At 47.2% G+C, this 20733-nt stretch overlaps 2 protein-coding genes across 2 annotated transcripts; both read right to left on the bottom strand.

Annotated features, from left to right (window-relative positions):
• Window positions 1-4243: 4243 nt before the first annotated feature.
• Window positions 4244-9464, bottom strand: LOC307114126 (fatty acid-binding protein 9-like; the record flags this gene model as incomplete). Its single annotated transcript, XM_079796314.1, has 4 exons — window positions 9374-9464; window positions 5498-5670; window positions 4457-4558; window positions 4244-4294 (listed from the first exon to the last, which is right to left on the bottom strand). Exons 1-4 carry the CDS (start codon window positions 9444-9446, stop codon window positions 4244-4246), a joined length of 399 nt encoding a protein of 132 aa, XP_079652440.1. The 5' UTR covers window positions 9447-9464.
• Window positions 9465-15909: 6445 nt separating this feature from the next.
• Window positions 15910-20284, bottom strand: LOC307114275 (fatty acid-binding protein, adipocyte). The gene is made up of 4 exons (XM_079796578.1): window positions 20129-20284; window positions 17168-17340; window positions 16531-16632; window positions 15910-16139 (listed from the first exon to the last, which is right to left on the bottom strand). The coding sequence occupies exons 1-4, from the start codon at window positions 20199-20201 to the stop codon at window positions 16089-16091; spliced, it is 399 nt and encodes a 132-aa protein (XP_079652704.1). The 5' UTR covers window positions 20202-20284; the 3' UTR covers window positions 15910-16088.
• Between the last annotated feature and the right edge of the window lie 449 nt (window positions 20285-20733).

Raw genomic sequence — 20733 nt, 5'->3', positions numbered from 1 at the left:
CCACACAGCATCCAGATACCAAACATCAAAGTGGACAGACGCTATTTCCCCTTAAATGTTCAAAAAGAAACCTTTAGAACCTATAATTTGGAGATTAGGTTATGCCCTAACACTTTATCCTAATTTTCTATCAATTTTTGGTTATTAATTTTGAAATAGTTAGTCAGCTCTCTTTCTATGGCCAGTGAAAAAAAGTATGTCCATTTGTGTTTATTAAATGTTTGTATAAAAGTATGAAAATTAAATACACTAAGGATGTTCAAAAATTATTTTTGTCAGTAAGTTATTAAATAGTATTGGATACCAAAAAAAAAGAACGAAAGAAAAGAAATCCAGTGAATTATCCTATATAATAAATAACTAATATGCAAATGGTCATCATGCCCTCACATCGTCATGCCCTCACGCCATCATGCTGCAACTTTTAGACACTTGACACTGGGGAGAGAGGAATGGGGACCAGCCAGGCTGCGGCCTGGGAGAGGGACAAGCCGCACACCCTGCGGTCCCGGGCACCAGCAGCTGTGCCTGCGCCTGTGGCCCAGGAGAGAGACAAGCCACCCGCTCCACGGTCCCAGGTGCCTGCAGCTGAGGCCCAGGCAAAGCTGCCCACCCATGGTCTCCTGCGGCTGCGACCAGCCCGGGCAAAGCCAGCCCAGGTCCTGGGTGCCTGTGGCCAGCCGAAGGAGGGAATCCTGGGTCCCAGGTGTGGGGTGAGGCAGAGGCAGTTAGGGGTGATCAGGCCAGCAGGGGAGCAGTTAGGGGCGATCAGGAAGGCAGACAGAGGGGTTAGGGGTGATCAGGCAGGCAGGTAGGTGAGCGGTTAGAAGCCAGTGGTCCCGGATTGCAAGAGGCAGTCGGAGATCTCCCGAGGGGTCCCAGATTAGAAAGGGTGCAGGCTGGACTGAGGACACCCACACCCCATGCACGAATTTCATGCACCAGGCCTCTAGTTCTCTAATACTAGTATTAATCATGGTTTTATTATGATTGATTTTGGTATCATTTATGTTTTCCTACAAGCATCAGTCTGTATTTAAAATAGAATAGTTTACTATTAAATTATTCAGAACAAAAATTTTTTTTAAGTTCTTTATTGTTTAACAAACATTTTTTAAAACAAAATGTATTTTCCTGTGTGGCTTATAAAACCTACACTCACTTCCTTTTTTCAAACCCTTTGGCAAGTGAATAAATAATGGCTTTTCGTTGCTCAACTCACTATAATGAATAGTTTTGTTATTTCCAATACAACTTGATACAGATGACATTTTATCATTTCCTTGTACATAGATAATGACAAATCTAAGGCAATTGATTACTGTGACTACTCACAGATAGGAAATGACTTTTGAAGGCAAGGCAGATATGCCAAGAGGCTAATCTTTTTTTTTTTTTTAATTGATTTCAGAGAGAAAGGGAGAAATAGAGAGAAATAGAAACATCAATAATGAGAGAGAATCATTGATTGGCTGCCTTCTGCATGCCCCCTACTGGGGACCGAGCCCACAACCAAGGCATGTGCTCTTGACCAGAATCAAACCTGGGACTCTTCAGTCCGCAGGCCAACACTCTATCCACTGAGCCAAACTGGCTAGGGCAAGAAGCTGATCTTATAAAAAGTCCTTAAGAAGACTAAGGAGTCTCAGTAGAAACTTATTTCTTACAGACATTTGACTGAGAATAAAAATAAAGGCTGTAGGGCTTCATGATGCCTCTGCTACTGGCAACGTCAGAAGGCAGTCGGAACCTCACGTCTAACCCAGTGCCTGTGTGCAGCTCCCGAGAGCATGGGCAGCAGTGGGGCTGAGTCAGGACCCGTTGAATGAAGGCGCCACCTGCTAAACACCCAGCACCAGGGTTTTGTTTCTCGTTGGGGCTCTTTGTACTCTGAGCTGTCCCATTTATGAAAAGAGAAATACGTCTTGAAGATTCAGGACTGTATACTTTTCTTCTTAGTTATGCCTCTGTAACGCCAAAGATTTCAATGAGTCAGTGTCTAGTGTTTTTTGGAGTAAAATATTCTCCCTGGTGGTTGTGAATCACACCTCCACCTGCTGAGGCTCTGCCAAGGCACCTGTGCTCTGACTACGGAGGCATTGGTCCCTGGTCCTGTTGTGCAAAGGACACTACCTGGGGGGGGCTGAAAGCCCCTGTGGGTCCTGGGGAGCAAGCATGGGCACCTCTATACACACCTGAGTCCTTTAGGGAAGAGCAGGGACAAATCCTGTGGGGATGGCTGTCCCTGCTCACGTCAGCAGGGGTGTGGCCACCACCAAGTGGTCACTGCAGGTGCACGGCTGTGTGCTCAGAGGTCGTCAGGGTTCATCTGACAGCCCTCCCTCCTCTTCTGCCGGGGGCTCAGTTTTGGCCTGGACCTGCTCAGTCCTCCTGTGCATTGCCCTTCAATCCTCTCCTCACACCATGACCACCCTGGTTTGCCTGGAACAGCACCAGTCCATGCCTGTTACCCAGGTGTGATCATGGAGAGTGGTCCTGGCCAGTGCCACTTCTCACCCAGTTCAGATGACAAATGACACAAATTTTTCATTTTAGCACACATTGGACACTACTCCAGACTTATTTTTACCCAACTATTATCTATTTTTAAATTTAAGGTGCACACAATCTACCTAATAAAAGAGTAACATGCTAATTGACCATACCTTCGCGACGCCCACCAGCCAATCAGGAGTGAGTATGCAAATTACCCCAACAAAGCTGTTGGGGTAATTTGCATATGCAGGTGTCAAGTGGCTGGGGGCGGGGCGGGACGCTTGCGTCGGGCTCTCCGGGCCTTTGGACAGCATAGGAAGGCGGAAAGGCGGCTCTGGGCCCGAGTGGAAAGGCAGCTCCGGCCAGAGCGAAGGCAGTGCCGACAACCAGGGTAAGGAAGGCCCATTCTTGCACGAATCTTTGTGCATCAGGCCTCTAGTATTTACATAATTCTTTCTCCCTTTCCTCCTCTCACTGCTACAAATAGCCTCAGTTTTCTAGGCTTTACCCATTAATTTTATCTGTATTACTAGGTTTGCTCTGAGCGCTGAGAGTACTTGGGGAAACCATTGGGACTTTGTGTAGCTCCAATGATTATTTTATTTTATTTATTTAATATATTTTTATTGATTTCCGAGAGGAAAGGAGAGAGAGAGAGAGAGAGAGAGAGAGAGAGAGAGAGAGAGAGAGAGAGAGAAAGAAACATCAATGATGAGAGAGAATCATTGATTGGCTGCTGCCTGTACACCCCCACCCTGGGGATTGATCTCACAACCAGGCATGTGCCCTTGAGCAGAATTGAACCCAGGACCCCTGATCACAGGCCGATGCTCTATCCACTGAGCCAAACCAGCTAGTGCTCAACAAATAGTTTCTTGCTGAACATTTAGAAATTCAGGGCTGGCATGTAATGATGTGTCATTCTGTGAATACCATGTTGTAAACTGTGGCAACAGATGTACCAGCCTGGTTAAATGGGTTTAAATGGGTTTATGGGTAATAAGACAATAATTGTTTTTAAATGTTCTTCGATAACAGCAATTTTCAACCAATGTGCCTCAGGATTTTGTAAAACATGCAGTACCTGACTATTTAGTCAGGGGCACTGACCTCTTTTCCCTTAGCTTGTCAAATTAAAAAATGACAACAGCCAACACAACAATAGACTTTTGGTGTGAAAAAATCAAATTTATACCTACTTTTTTGTCAGATCAGCAAAAAATATAATCAGTGTGCTGTAGAATTTTAGCAATTAGTTTATGTGTGCCATGAGATGAAAAAGGCTGAAATTCAAATACAGTGTCTAATGTCCAGGTTCTATTTTGTTATCTACCTATTTGCTTGTCCATCCATTTATCCATCCATCCATATATCCATCCTAACTACTTTAAGCAGGTCCAACCTTCTGCAAAAATAAAAAGCCAGCGATGTTAGCTCTCGGCATCTGTGCTGCCCAAAGCAGTGGACCGGGCCCCCTGGAGGGAACCGCAGGCCCTGCGGGGCAGGTGGCAGAGGACAAAGAGGGCGCTGGTGCTCCTACAATCACACCCCAGGCCAGTAGCTTCCTGCCCCACCGATTCATCACCATGTCCCAAACCCAGTATGACACAGCTCTGAAACTGCACCTAAGCTGATGCTTTTATTGAGCGTTTATACTAGGCAATTTTTAAGATCCCTGGCCCTGAGGCAGATCTTCAACCCCCGTGTTTTCTTAGTGAGTGGGTTTTCACAGATGTGGCTGCCTTCTTCATACCTTTTTGAAGACTCGCCTGCTGACGACACTATTCATGGTGTGTTTCTGAAAGCAAAGAGGAGTCTGTTAGAGTTGGTAGCTGACAGGTTAAGCCCCTGTGCCCTACTCCCCAGTCCCGAGAGTCGGGTGCAGATGGAGAAGCTGGGCCACTCGGGAGGCCTGCTTCAAGTAGGAGCATCTAAAGAGTTCCATTTGGAGAGAACTCACCGCCACCATTTTCCCATCTACGACTTGTCTTTTGATTGTTGTCTCCTTGCCAAGCCATTTTTGGACATGGACCAATGAGTTGCCGTCTAACCTTACGACGCTCTATGAATGCATAAAGGAATCAGTTAGAAACAGCAATTCACTATACTTTAACCGACACAAGACGACACTTTAATTTCTATTTTGAAATTTTTTCCTCCCAAATCCTCACCTCAGTTCCTGTTATAATTTAATACCGTCAGACTAGAGAAGCCTCCAGAGACTGTTCACTTAGCGCCCTCCTCCACCAGACAGATGGTACCCAAGCGGTTCGTGGAGAACTGTTTTCCTCTACGTGCTTTTAAATTTTTTATTTTTTTATTTGTATTTTTTTGTTAATTCTCACCTGAAGATATGTTTAAGAGAGTGGATGGGAGAGAAGGAGGAAGGGAGGGTAAAAAGAAGGGAAGGAGGGAGAAAGAGAAAGAGACATCCATGCGAGAGAGACACATGGATTGGTTGCCTCTTGCACGCGCCCAGACCAGGGCCTAGGATGGAACTGCAACCCAGGTACATGCCCTTGACTGGGAAGCGAACCTGAGACCCTTCGGTTCTCAGGCTGACGCTCTATCCACTGGGGACACTGGTCAGGGCTATATGCTTTTTGTTGTTGTTGTCTAAAGTTTTACATATGTCTCCTTTTTCCCTGATTGACCCCCCGCCCCCCACCCAGCTATTACCACCCCAGGCAAGCCCCCACCACCCCAGTGTCTGTGTCCATTGGTTATGCCAATATGCATGCATACAAGTCCTTTGGTTGCTCTCTAACCCCCCCCCCCCCCCCCACCACCACCACCGACAGCAAAGAGAGATCAGAAAAAAGTGAAAACAGGTTAAAGTTTGGGCCCTGTCAACCATCAGAATAATTTGCAAAAAGGTTGACTTTGGAGATGTGCAACATTAATGGCCACAACAAGGTAATCAATCAGATATGAATTAGATATGAATGAACCTCGCCCATCCACCTTCTGATGGGAAAGACCAGGACCATTTGGTTCTTACCTTCACTTTCCGGCCATCTGCTGTGGTTTCGTCAAACTCTTCCCCCAGCCTGAAGGAGATCTCGAAGTTCTTGAAAGAGGTCTCTGTCCTGATGCTCACCTTGTCCCCAGGGGCGCTGATGCGGATCCTGGGCTTCTCCACGGCGGCCAGGTGCCGGATGGTGCCGGGCACTCCTGCCGGGCAGACACAGCAGCGGCGTTTAGGAAGAAGTGCCAACCGTCTTCTTGGCAGCAACGTAAAAAGCGTAAAAAGCGAGCAGGCCCCCCGGAAGTCCCGGAGCTGTGCGGTGATTTCTCCCGTTTCTCCCATGCTCTCTAGGCCTGCCGGCTGGATGGAGCCAGCCCGCCCACCTGGAGGTCTGCCTGGGAGTTACACGGGTCGTTTTGCAGAGCAGCTTCGCTTTTTGAGCCTGTGCTTCATCTAAAACGAGTATTTGACGGGGCCTCTGAGGGGATCAGATGCGGGGTGGGGTGTTGTGACCCTCATTTCAGAGAGGAGGACACGGTGTCCCCAAGCGGTCCGGAGGCTCATGCCAGCTCAGGTGTCTGGTGAGTAGCAGAGCGAAACTTAAACACGGGTTTTCTAACTGTTCAGGACTTTAGAGAAGCAGACTCAGCTGCAGCCGCGGCGCAGCCCCGGGTGCCCGAGCAGGAGGAGGCCGGGGACGAAGGCGACGGGAGGCTGCGGGACCACCCAGCCTTCTGGGCCCACCCCATGGCCCATGGAGAGCCTGGTGGCCCACGTCAGCCCCAAACGGGGACCCACCCATGTCCACCACCAGTAGAATGGACAAATAGGCTTTGTGTGTGTGTGTGTGTGTGTGTGTGTGTGTGTGTGTGTGTGTGTGCAACAGGAGATGATGCTGCACTGAAAACGAGCCAACTCCTGCGACCGCCACCTGGGCGAACCTCACACCTGATGCTGAGCGAAAGGAGCAGGACATGACAGTGCGCACTCTCCTCGCAGAGGTCCACTGCCGGCCTCCCCCTCCTCCCGGGCAGAGCCCCGTTTGGGGAGGCTGAGGCCCCCGGTCTGGCCCACATGGTCGTGGCTGGTGGGGGGTCAGTGCTGACCCTCCCTTTCCTGGGCCAGACCTAGGTAGACTCCCCCGACCCCCCGCCCTCAGTCAGCAAACCCACCCCGTCCACCCCTCCCCCATTTGGAGTCCAGACTTGTGTTTCATCACTGGGGTGAGGTGGGCACTCTTTCTGCTGATCCGGCCTCCAGAGCCTGGCCTTCAGGACCCCATCTCTGCTCCCTCACTGCCTCCTGGGTCCTCCCCGCTCGCCACTGCCTGCCGAGCAGGAGGGGACTGGGTGCCGCCTCCCGTGTGTCTGTCCGCCAGCCCCGGGGCCGCCCTGAGCCTGGAGCAGTGTCCTCCCACTCCCTCTGCTGCTTGTTTCCAGTCCCCCATGTGCGAGCCCTGCCCCCCCATGTTGGCAGCTGCTCTGAGGAACTCCTGCCACCTGGGGTCAAGTTTGGATGACGGGACAGAGTCCCTTCCGAATCCCTGCTCTTGGACCCGCAGCTTCGCCGTCAGTAGCACGGCCCCCACCGCTGCGGCCTGTGATCGGTACGTTTGGGGGACGTGCAGTGGGGCCGGGGCATGTCTGCGGCCCCCCACTAATGTTTCTGCCAAAACGAGTGAGGCTGGGGTGCCTCTCGGCTCTCCTCACCCCAACAAGGGAGCACTGGCAACTTCCCGCGAGACTGCCTCCCTGGCCACCCATTCTTCTGGTGTCGCTTTTTCTGGGTTTGACACGGGCCATGAGGTGTGCTCTAAACCCTCTGGTGGGCCTGCCCTCTTTCTCCACAGCCGTGTCCTTAGACCCCATTCCTGGGAGGCCCCAGGCCTTCCGTGTGAATCCTGTGATCTCCACCTGCACAGTCCTGCGCCCTCTCCCCACCTCTGTCCCTGTGTCGCTGCCGCTGGTTGTTTTCTGTGAAAACGGCAGTGAGCAGACTCCGTCTTGAACTGGCCCTGAGGTTATGGGTCAGGAGATGTGTGGGCAAGAGAGGGGTGAGAGCCGTTGGAGAACTGAAAATGAATTTTTTTTCTTTTTAACATTTTTTATATTAGTAATAAATGCATTGGAAACAACAGCAAAAAGAATTTTAATACACTATTTTTTCTTTAAAATATCAAGAAACTAGAGGCCCGATGTAGGAAATTTGTGCAAGGGACTCAGCCCACACCATAGCCCCCTCCCCCGCCACTGCGGCTTCATCTGGAAGGTCTCCAGAAGGTCATTTGGAAGGTCATCCCGTCTAATTAGCATATTATGCTTTTGTTATTATAGATACAAATTTCAAAGCACCTAAACTGCGCTAAAAGAACGTGACATGAAGTCCAAGCTCCTGTCTCACATGCAGGTTCAGTCCCGTCTGGCCGAGGGAAGAGGAGGTGGCAAACCAGACCAATTGGCTGAGAAGCTGGCCCTGCTGTTCAGGTTGGGACTGTCCATCACCACACATGGCCCCTGCAGGAGGCAGCGAAGAGCTGACTCCACGCCCAGTGTTGATATCAAACTCATTTCACATTCAGACCGTGGGAGGACGGGACCGGTCCGACTGCCGGGAAGCAGTGCCGGCCCGGCCGTGGTCAGAGGAGGGCAGGGTGAGTTGTTAAAGCCGGGCTCCAGCACGCAGCCCCGGCTCATTATCTCAGTAGTCAAATGCGCACAACTATGGGCCTTACCTCACAGGTGTGTGGGAGATGAAGTGGGAGGACTTAGACGGTAAGTGGCACATAGTAGGTGCTCACCTGTATGCTCTCTTGCCTCTGTCTAATCCAAGCTCCCAATCAGCACAAATGCTACTCTTGCCAGAAGCCCCAAGTTTCTTAGATGCCCCCAAATTTAAACTCAAAGCAGATGAGTCTATGAATCCATGAAGAGATAGGGAAACATGTTTCTTATTCGTCCCTGAGAAGTTAATACTGATTATGCAAGAGAAACAACGATTACATTATGAACACATTGACTTCTTATGCGCACAACTATGGGCCTTACCTCACAGGTGTGTGGGAGATGAAGTGGGAGGACTTTCTTATGATGCACTGATTATTTCAGCCAAGTTTTAAAAATTAGGTTTAAAAATTCTTTATTTTTATATACAGTTTGTTATTGCAAGGGAGGTTTCTCTTAATTATTTAAAATTTCTAAATTAGATAGTAAATAATTACTGTTCTTCTAGCATTAGTAAAGAATAGTTTAGTTGCTATAGACCCGAGCCACTATTATAGATGTTTATGCAATGTGGATAAGAGTGCAACAGTGGGTAGAGTTTACACTTCTGAGAAATAGCCAATGGTGAGACATTTAATGAGGAAAAACTTTCCATTTTCCCAATAAAAATTTTGAAATTCTTCAAAATAATGTTTTGAAAATATCTTCCACAGGTATCAGAACTCTAAAAATTAATCAACTGAAAATTTTGTTGTTATTGCTCTTTTGAAGTTATAACTTAAAGCAAACCTTGGAACAAATTTAGTTGATAAATTTAATTATTATTAACATGTCCATAAATTTGAAGCTGGAAAAAGCTACTTGATTAAATGATCAAGTTAAAGAGAAACTCTATCAGGGGATTATTTCCAAAATATTTTGAAATATTTCCATAAAGAATAAATGGACTTAAATATATGGATAATGACTAAAAGGAAATATATGTGAGTCCTGTAGTCCCAAAAGAGACAATTATTACTAATAATAGAAAAAAACAAAAGTAGCTACATAAACTTTGTTAATCTCAAGTGAACATACCTTAGGATCACAAACGAAAGAGAGAACTATAAGAACACCCATGGAGAAGTACAAACCCAGCCCCATCACAAGAGTATGGCCAGGTTCCAAACCTTGCAATGGTATTTCTCACCCAGTTGTTCCAAGTATTCCTCGAAGTTTTCACTGGATTCCAGTTTCCAAGTTCCCAAGAAGGGCTCGACCATGATGGAGAGCTTGCTGAGGAGAGGCGCTCACACCCGGAAGCCAGGAAACAGGGGCAATCCAGTGCTCCCCACATCTTCATTTACAAGGCACCTTCGTCATGTGACTTCTGGAATGGCCAATGGGCAGCAGCAAGACCAGAGAGTCTGGGCACTGGCGTGGACTCATTTTATCTACCTCCAAATTAAAGTGCAGAAAATTAACATGTAAGTTGAATTTAGGTCAACAATTATAGCTTCTAGCAAAGAGATTTATACGCCAGGGTCACCTGATATGTATAGCTTGTGGAATGGAAACACTCTGATAGAGATCAGCCTTTTGAATGAATGCCTAGTCAACTCTGAAGGAATCTCCTGGCGATGTCTAAGGAACGCCTGGCTGAGGTGTTTTCCCACCCGGTACAAGGACGCCCTTGCTTGGCTTCACCTCAGGAGTTTTTTGTTTGCCTGAGAACTCTCTTCATTAAAATAGTATCTTCCACTCCCTTCCTTGAGGGTTGATGAACTGACAGCAGTTAATGTAACTGAAATACTACACTTGCTTGGAGTGAGGTGTGGGCTATTATTAATATTATCATTGTTCTTCATCAAGAGTAATTGTGGACTGGAAGGAAAAGTAGCAATTGTCATTGATTAGTGTTCTGTGATTTAAGCTCAGAAAGGGAGGTAGAGCTAATGCTCAGAAAATTCATTTTTTAGGCTTACAAAGTAAGGTCGGTGTTAAAATATACCACTTGAAATTGTGAGGAAAAGTTTTCCAGAGAAATACAGTATTTGGATACATGCATTCTAAAGACCAAGGAGCAGGTGATTTAAATCTTGATGCAGTGTGTCTGAAAGCATCTTCTGCAACCCAGATAATGGAGGTGGACCTTGTGGGTATATCTACACTAATAGAAAAAGAAAGATGCAAATTGACCATACCTTCGTGACACCCACCAGCCAATCAGGAGTATGCAAATTAACCCAACAAAGATGGCGCTGAGTATGATGCAACCGTGTGTCCCTATACGACAAAGAGAGAGGCTTAAGGAAACGCAAACGTTTAAGCGTAGAGTAAATGACACTGCCACCAAGAAAGAGCACACTTAATTACACTTTGGACTTTTCACAGTCAGTAAGGATACCTGTATTTTGTGCTTTATGATTCACATGATCTGATCATTTGAGTTGGGCCAATACAAACAAAAAGGCACTGTTGGTTTTGGTTGAGGTAATGAACTGAGATTTCAGATTTCTTGGTTGTTTTCTCCTTTGCCCAAGTTCCCAGATTCTCAAAACTCTAGGATTAGTTTTGGGAGGGATGAGAGAAGAAAATATGTAAATACTCAGGAGGATTAAATCAGATAGCAGTTGAGATTATAGCCATGGTTTTTGAGTTGGCAAATGAATCGGTTTGAAATTCATGAGCCTGGCCTCTGGCCAGGCGGGCGCAGAATGCTTCTGTCGTTGTAGGCCAGGCTGAGGGATCCTCCCCACTCATGCATGAATTTTGTGCACCGGGCCTCTAGTTCAGCTATAAAAAGGAATGAAGTACTTATACATGCTACAACGTGGATGAGTCTTGAAAACATTATGCCAGGTGGAAGAAGCCAGACATAGGAGGCCACATATATATGATTCCACTTATCTATACTAATAAAAGGGTAATATGCTAATTAGACTGAGTGAATGAACATCTTCCGGACATCCGACTTCCTTCCAGACAGTTAGGGGATGACCAGGCTGGCAGGGGGGCAGTTGGGGGCGGTTAAGCCAGCGCGGGGGGGGGGGGGGGCAGTTGGGGGCGGCCAGGCCAGCAGGGGCGCAGTTGGGGGGCGACCAGGCTGGCAGGCAGGTGAGCAGTTAGGAGCCAGTGGTCCCGGATTGTGAGATCGGGCCTAAACCGGCAGTCAGACATCCCTCAAGGGGTCCCTGATTGGAGAGGGTGCAGGCTGGACTGAGGGAAGCCCCCCATCCCATGCACGAATTTCATGCACCGGGCCTCTAGTGTTAAATATTCTTCAAAGAAATATTTATTCAAACCATCTCTTTGTGGGGGAAAAATTTTTTTAAAGGTTGGTGTTTTGTCACCACAAGTTTATAACGTAAATAGGCTAAAGAATTTCTTTTGATGAACACAGAGGAAATTTATAATGCAGTGTATTCATAGGTGGAATAGTTACTAAAGTATATGGAGGGTAAAATGGGAAGCAAAACCCTAGAGTTGATTTCAGGAAACTAGGACCCGGGCTCAAGATTAAGTGCCTTCCCAGTTGACAGAGTCCTCAGAGGTGATGCTCTGATGAAGAGATCTTGCCTAACCGGTTCTAGGTGTGCACACATCTCTCTGGAAGACAGCAGACCTACATGGCCACTCGTGTTTGCCAGTGGGCGAGTGGGACAAGGTCTCCCATTAGTGGAGCCACCCTTTCTCCAGTCCCCTTGCCATTGATGGATCCAGAAAGCAATGTGGTGGCCCCTTTTAGAACCCATAAGGCCCATGAGACCAATGGGAAAGTCAGATTCTGGCTTCTATAGGATGTCCTTATCCCTTGAGAGAGCCCGACTCCAAGGTAACGTGGAGACAGGATGGCAGAGAGCAAAGAGGGAGGAGCGGGCCACTTCGTTTCTGAAATTCTGATCATCTGACTAATAAGTTCTATTAATCTTTCACGAGTTTTGTGTTGGAGTTTTTGTGACTTGCACCTCAAGCCTTCGTCATCGATGTGCCTTTGTAAACAGCTTCCCTGGAATCATGAATTTGGACTCTCAGAGCAGCGGTTCCACGCAGCCTGGGCACTGGCTGTGTGCACAGCCTCTCGGCACCGCTGTCTCTCCAGGCCCAACTCCAGCATCCCTGTGGCACGGGCTCAGAGCTGGCGACCCCTTTTATGTGACACAGCTCCCCTTCACAGACGTTTCTTGCAGAATGCTCCACATAGTATTGCAACGAGTTAAGGTCCCGCGGCCCCCGAGCTACTTTATGAGTGCACCAAGCAAAGAAACCATGTCTTAGTCGCCTCTGCATCCCTAAGACTGTGCCTGGCATATTGTAGGTGCTCAGTAAAGGCTTGGTGAGTGAACAAAGATGATCAGCGGCATTTACTTCTTTTTCACTGAGTCTCTCTCCTTGCTGATCCCAGTCTCTCCAGCAGTGACCAGGGATGAGGTTTGAATGCACTGCTCCTGCCGGGCCTGCCTGAGTGACGGGCCCTTCATTATGGTCCTCGGCGGGGAGAGGGGTTCACAGCCTCCCTCGCCTCGCCCAGCATCTCAGGATCCTGCAGCGTCTGCGGCCTCAACACAGACAGCCCTGTTCGTGGTGCCCCCACCGCCCCCACCCCCGCCTTTGGCACCTTTGTTTGAGCATAAAAACAAACCAAACCCAAACCATTTCCTCAAGTAAAAATAGTTCAAGTTTGAATGTTCTTAATTGTTAATGCTAATAAAGGAGCTAGAATACACTAATTTGTTATAGAACAGTTACACGTCCTGTTTCCATGATAATTTCAATGCTTTTTCTTCATTATCTCATCTTATATGCTTCTCCAATATCTCATTGTCTATATAAACTTCCTTTCTCATGACATTTTAGGTACTAAACAGTTTTAATAAATTTTAATTTTGAGATGCTACCTTCTCCATTGGTGACACATACGGTGAAGTTAAGCATACCAGAGATATGCCTGGTAATTTGTTGCTGTACATATACTATTTTAACCAGACTATATTTTTTCTAATTTTGTTATTGTGATAAAATACACATAACATAAAATTAACTGTCTTAACCAATGCAGTTCAGTGATATTAAATACATTCATATTGTTGTGCAACCACCCCTAACATCCATCTCCAGAACTTTTCATCTTGCAAGACGGAAACCCTGTCCCCATTAAACAATAACTCCCCTCTCTCCCTCTCCCCCAGCCCTGACAACCACCGTTCTACATCCCGTCTCTATGATGCTGACTCTTCTAAGAACTCATGTAAGAGGAATCGTACAGTACCCGGTGGGGACGTTTTTGTTGATTTCACTCAGCACGTCCTCAAGGCTCATTCACGTTGTAGCTTAGCTCAGAACTTCCTTTGACGCTTAATAATATTGCATCGAATGAACAGACCGCATATGCTTATCCATTCATCTGTCCGCAGACCCTTGGACTGCTGCTGCATTTTAGCTCAATTCTTCTGATCAGCAACGGATCCCCTGGCCTCCTCATATGCTGGTGTTGTACAGTACATAGGCTAGGTGTTCAGAAAATAATGAGCATGTTTTTGAAGGAAGTATCAGAAACACGACTATATCACCTGCAGCACACATTTTAGCAGATGCTGGCTTACTATATAGTTGAGAAATTTCATTCTATGTGCAGGATCCTCCAGTGGTCGCGAGAGGTGCCCCAAAGCTCCCACAGGGCAGAGGAGTAACTCACACACCCCTGCCTGAAAAGCCTCATTAGCATTTTGTCTGCGTTATATGTTGGAATTCTATGCAGATTTTATTTGAATAAAAAATTCCAGAATATATTTAATATTTTATTTGAATAAAAAGGTCCACGGGTGAGAAAAACCTGGGAACCACTGTGAGGACATTTGCATCGTTACTCATTACAGGCTGTCGCGTCGTTTCCAGAATGAATATTGTGGGATTGTCTGCTCCCGCCAGGCCCGCCTGTGTGACGGGCCCTTCATTACGGTCCTTGGCCAGGAGAGGGCTTCCCAGCCTCCCTCCGCCTCGCTCAGCGTCTCAGGATCCTGCAGCGTCTGCGGCCTCAACCCAGACACTCATTCCTGAGAGACTCCAGAGATAGCTTGGTTTACCAATGACTTTTCAGGTTAAAAATGGCAGCCTAGAACCTTTTCCTACGACCTGCATTGTGGCTCCACTTCTCTCTTTCCTTGCTCCAGGACAGGCAGATGTGAGTGACCGCGCCCGGGCCAGCAGGCTGTGACCTCCAGGACAGGCAGGTGTGAGTGACCGCGCCCGGGCCAGCAGGCTGGGAACCAGACTCCCCTGGTTTTGTTGCACTTCACAGACACTGTGTTTTTTCAATGAATGGAAAGTTTGTGGTAACCTGGTGTTGGCCAAGTCTATCGACACCATTTGTCCAACAGCATTTGCTCACGTCATGTCTCTGGGTCACACTTTGGCAATTCTCACAATTTTTCAAACTTTTTTATTCTTATTAGTCTACTAGAGGCCTGGTGCACGAAATTCTTACACAGGTAGGGTCCCTAGGCCTGGCTGGTGATCAGGGCCGATCTGTGGGGTGACCAGCAGGGCAATTGGCTGGCCTGGAGCCTGCGGGCTGGAAGCAGCTCCTGCGTTGAGCGTCTGCCCCCTGGTGGTCAGTGTGCATCATAGTGACCTGTCGTTCCGCCTTTCGGTCGATTTGCATATTAGGCTTTTATTATATAGGATTTCTTAAGACCTGTGGTCAGTGATCTCTGATATTACTAGGACAAGACCCTGCACCAGCAACAAGATGACAACTTGCTGAAGGCCCAGATCATGGTTAGCATTTTTTAGCACTAAAGAACTTTTGAATTAAGGTGTGTGCATTTTTTAGACATAATGCCATTGCACACTTAATAGTGGAAACATAACTTTTATTTGCCCTGGGAAAGCCAAAATTTCATGTGACTTGCTTTATCTCAGAGGTGGTCTGGAACTGAACCCACAAAATCTCCTAGGGGTGTGTGTCATCCTCCCGAACCACGGTTTTACTTTCCACAGTTTCAGTTATCCAAGGCCAACTGAGGTAGGAGAATATAAATGGGAAATTCCAGAAATAAGCAACTCATCACTTTTAAGCCACACGCTGTTCTGAGGAGCGCGATGACACTCACCCTGTCCTTCTCTGTCCCGCCTGGGACATGACTCGCCTTTGTCCAGCGTCTCCCCACCTGCTAGCCACTCGGCAGCATCCTGGATGTCAGATCAAGGATCCTGGTATGGTGGTGCTTGTGTTCAAGTAAGACTTATTTTACTTAGTGATGCCACAGTCACAAAACTTGTATTAAGTACATTATTATAATTGTTCTACCATATTTATTATTACTTGTGTTAATATCTTACTGTGCCTAATTTATAAATTAAACGTTACCATAGTTATGGGTGTATAGAAAAATCATAGCATGTGTGGGGTTTGGTACTCTCCGTGGTTTCAGGCAGCCACGGGGGTTCTTGGAACGTATCCCGTGGAGAAGGGGGAGCTACTGCACTTTTAAAACTGCCTTCCGTCTCTGCTCTGCGAGAGTTACCTGACTGAAGACACACTAAAGAAGAACTACATATTTCATAATAGCATGTTTATCAATTTCTACCAAGACATGGGAAATTCATGAATATTATATGTTTTACCTTGGATTATTATGAAAAACCATATTGCTTACACCAGAAACAAAACAATGGTACAATTTCCTATTTCTTGCACTGAGTTAAAAGAATTCTCTGGCACAATGAAGAAATCATTACATCACCTTCTAACTCTAAAATGTTTATTTAACCAATGCAACCACATTGAATAAATTCTGATTGGGGGAAGTTAGTTGCTTGCTAATTAGTGGACAACAACAATATACGTTTGGACAATATATCCAGCAGAATGTCACAGAGCTCGATGCAAACGTCCGTCCAGGTCACTGTCCCTCGGCTCAGGCTCATGCTCTCTCGTAAACTCTGGTGGAAGTGACGCCTTTCATGACACACTCCTAGACACACAAAAACATTCTTGGTCAACCACGTCCCTTTGTTTATTGTCTCCTTCAGGGGTAGGACAGCTATTTGTTCCTACATGCACCTGATGTAATAAATCAGGGAGGTATTAAGACCAAGAAGATACACGTTTCCCCCTTAAGGAGCCTCACAATCTAGATGGGGGTGAGGGGGACAAGCAGAAGTGCGTGATGCAGCGTGGTGCGTGCTCCGGGTCAGGCCGTGCTTCCCTTCTGAGCCGCAGGCACAAAGGCAACAGAATGAATCCCATAACCCGCCGGAGTCACTGCTTGTGCCCCAGCAGCAGCGGCGGTTATCCGTGTGTTGGGGCGGAATGGTGGCTGGAGATGGCCCCGCAGGAGGATCTGGCCGCGAGAACATACTCACCACCACGAGTTTATCATCCACTCGCTTCCTCTTGATGGTGGTTGACTTCCCATCCCACTTCTGCACCTGCACGAGGGCGCCGCCGTCTAAGGTGATGAGGCTCTGGGTGCGACAGAAAGCAGGTGCGCTTTTACATGCGCAGGGAAAGCACATAAAACTGCGCCACCTTGTGGGGCGGCGTCCTGGAGGTCATTCGAAACTCTAAATTATGAGAATATGTTGCCACAAGAAATTAAATGAATGTCAACATACGCTATGATCAGAACGTCATACAAACATGCATTCGAAAAATGCTGTGAAAGAATATAGATCATAAATCTACGTTGAGATAGTAGTATCCTAAGTAATTTGGAAACTCTTTGTAAATTTCTCTAACATTATGTTACTTAATCTGCTTCAAATACTATATACATCAAATGACAAAAGATTATGTTAATTGTTTCTTAAAATAATAAGGACAACTTTATAAGAAGGAGTGAAAGTCACCAATTAAATATCGAAGGCAACCAAGTTCAGAGGGCAGGGGTCAGGGGGCTCCGGCCTGTAGGGGGAGGTCTTTCCTCTCACGGGCCGTTCAGGGCAGTGGCTGGTCATTGGAAACCAGGCTTTGCCTCCGCCCCAACCCCTCACTCCTCACCTTGACTTTTCTGTCGTCTGCAGTGACTTCGTCAAATTCCTGGCCCAGTTTGAAGGAGATCTCCGTGTTTTTAAAGGTACTTTCCGATTTAATGGTGATCACATCCCCATTGACGCTGATGGTCATGTTGGGCTTGGCCATGCCGGCCACTTTCCTGGTGGCAAAGCCCACTCCTGCGGGGGGAGAGGAGGAGGGCACGTTTACAGCGTCCTGGCGCGTCTTTAAGAAAGAGCTGCGGTGTGGCTGCGGGTTGTGCACGCACGTGAGTGTAGGGGGCGCGTGTGCATGAAGGGGAAAGGGGAGTTTCCGCATCGCCTCATTCAAACAGCTGCTGCAGAGAAGTAATGAGGCGACTCTTTATAGACACACACGAAGCACAACAGGCTGTGGGTTTGCCCTTTACATCCCCCCTCTGTTCAGAGGCAGCCCCCAGGAGACCGCTGTCCCTTTTCAACCGGAATGCGCCCTGGGGAACGTGCGTGTCTCCCACAGTCCCTGCCCTTGGCCAGCCTCTGCGTTCCCTCAGGTCAAGGCACACGGGGCACTGTGACCTTGTTTTCTTAAGTAAACATGACCTCCTGCGTAAAGACAGAATCCCCATTAGGAGCTGGGCCATGAGAGTTACTCAGTTAAAAATGTCATCCCCTTGGGTGTCCAAAGATAACATCTCAGCATCTGCTGCCCACTCTCTCTCACATCACTCCACCAGCAGATGAGGTTCGGATGGATCCCCCAAAGGCAAACCGTTTCTCCATTCAGGTCCTGTGAGAACGGTGATGTGGCCCCACCCTTGCAGGCGGGTTAAAGAGGGCCTCACAGCGACTGTGAAATTTCAACATTCAAGAAGCCAGTGTTTCAGTGAGTTTGGTAATCAATGCTTTGCTTGCCAATCACCTAAGTTACAAATTTCTCTTTTTTCCTAAGCGGAATCTACTTTTCTTGCTAAGGGAATGGGATGACGATTTACGTGTGTTGCGTTTCTTTAAACATGTGTACGTAAGTCTCAGCTCCTGCTTTGACTAGAGGTCGCTCACAGACGCCAAAGGTTAGAAATGGGGACCAGGGAGAGAAATAGCGAACAAAACAGCGGGTGCTGAGGCTCTGATTCAGTCCCTGCCGGAGACGGGCCACAGGCGGGGACATGCGAGGCTTCTTCACGTCCCGGCTGTTACAAAAGAGAACGGCAGGTACCGGGAGGGAGTCGGCTCAGCAGCTGGCTCAGTCCGCGGTGGTTCCAGGGCGGCCAGCCTTCTCCACTTGCCCGCTTCTTCCCTGTTGACCGGCCATCAACCAGAGCCGCTAATTTAAGGCGGCATCACATTGTCTTATCACCAGAATTATATCAACTTAAATGTAAACAGTAAACGTGTAAAATGTTTCTAAAAATCAATAGCTAAGTAGCCTCAAATCCTGGCATTTCCATATCAGCACCTATTAGTTATGGAATAAAAATTGATGTTCTGGAAAGTTAGGTCTCACTCATGCTGAAGTCCCTGGTTTCCCTCTTTCACTATAAACAAGGAAAATAGTGGTTCTAGACAAGCAGAAAAACATGCTGTGTGCCTTGGGGGAGGTTGAATTTGAGGTTTAGGGAATAAACTCTAACCCCTAATAAAGACACTGTGCGAAAGTCCTTCCCGATTCATCCCTGGGTAGGATGTGGTCATGCTCCGGTGTGTGGGGGGCTCTCAAGGTGAGAGAGGCGTTGATCGGCTGCCTCCTGCACACCCATTACTGCACACCCACTGCCCACCTACAACCTTGCTCTGCTCCTTAATTGCCTGGGGACCATCACGTGGCACACTGACAACTCTAGCAGAATCTAAAGACCCAGGAGCCTCCATTATCAAGGAGGAGGGGTGTTGTGTATGTAACATTCTCCTTTAAATGACTCAGTAACTCTATGGCATCCATGGGTTTGCTAGTCACAGAAATATTTAAGCCCTTTAAGGAACACACTCTCTAAAATGAAGACTTTTAGGGGAAAGGGGCTGGGGGCTGGGTGGGAAAGGTGAAGGGATTAAGCAAAACAAACAAACAAAAATCAACAACCTCACAGACACAGTATGGGGACTACCAGAGGGAAAGGGGGGTGGGGGGCAGGTAGAAGTGGATAAAGGGGGAACAAATAATGATGGGAGGAGACTTGACTCGGGGTGATGAACACACAAAACAATATACAGATGATGTATATAGAATTGTACACCTGAAACCTATATAATTTTATTAACCAATGTCACCTCAATAAATTCAATAAAAAAGAAAAAAGAGTTTGCCCCACACATTTTAATGGATTGACATTAAGACAATAAAGTAATTGGTTAACATAAGTCTACTTTTAAAATTACGTGAAGGTGAGAAATACAGTGTCAAAGGGCATTACTGCATGCTAGGAAATAAATATAGTTGTATTTCCAAGTTATTGCTCCTTTTTAATGTTTTTATTGATTTCAGAGAGAGGAATGGAGAGGGAGAGGGAGTTAGAAACATCAATGATGAGAGAGAATCATTGATTGGCTGCCTCCTGCACGCCCCCTTCTGGGGATCGAGCCCCAAACCCAGGTATATGCCCTGACTGGGAATCAAACCGGCAACCTCCTGGTGCATGGGTTGATGCTCAACCACTGAGCCACCCCAGCCGGGCTATTGCTCCTTTTTCTATGCAAGAAGGAATGAAAGACAAGCAGGCAAAGAGCCAAGTAAACCAAAGGTGCCCAGGGTTAGCAATCAGATGAAATCTTTTCAGTTCTGTAGCCCATAAAAATTCCTTTTAGGCCCTTTTTCATCTTGGTTCACCTGTCACTGTCACTTTGGTCTACCATGTCTCGACAAGCAAATGGTCTCACTTGCTGTTTTTGTAGCCTCGAACAGAAAGCAGCATTCCATACCTGGCCAGTGCTTCCAGAGTGAAAACAGCCATAAGCCCCTATTGCCCAGCCCTCCCGCCACGTGCTTGCTTACCCACTTCTTTCATGTAATCATCGAAGTTCTCACTGGAGACCATTTTCCAGGTACCTACAAAGGCGTCACACATTTTGCGAGCTGTCCGGGACTGTTCTGCCAGGTGCGAAGAAGCTGCTGCCCTTGGGACGGTGCTGTGTCTGTCTGCGTCCCGGTGACGCCCTTTTAAAGATGCCCAGAACTCGTGACCGGAGGAAGGACCAATTGGGAATGATGTCGGACCATTTCCTTCTCTACCAGACTCTGCATTCTCCCCTCTGAGTCATGTTCCTCACAGAAATTTCTCAACTTTGGCTCTCCCTGGCAAACGGTCACTGGACTGAGAGTACAGATTATTTTTAACCGCTCACGGAATATGTCAAACATGCCTGTTTTGAAGGTTTTAATCCTCGATGCATTGTGTTTCCCCCTATTATTTTCAGACACATTTATCCCAGTGGAGAGCACAGCCAGGTAATTATCTCAGGGTGAACTCTGACCCCTTTTTCTGGAGTTTCTATTAAAATTACAATTAAGTGCCTATTTTGAATTGAGGAACATAAAAATTACCTTAGGGATTTTTAAGTAATCGGAAAGACTCTTTGGAACAGTGCTCTCAGGAACTA

Source organism: Cnephaeus nilssonii (assembly GCF_951640355.1).
Source record: "Cnephaeus nilssonii genome assembly, chromosome: 18".
NCBI classification, from domain to species: domain Eukaryota; kingdom Metazoa; phylum Chordata; class Mammalia; order Chiroptera; family Vespertilionidae; genus Cnephaeus; species Cnephaeus nilssonii.
This window is presented reverse-complemented; position numbering and strand designations above follow the sequence as displayed.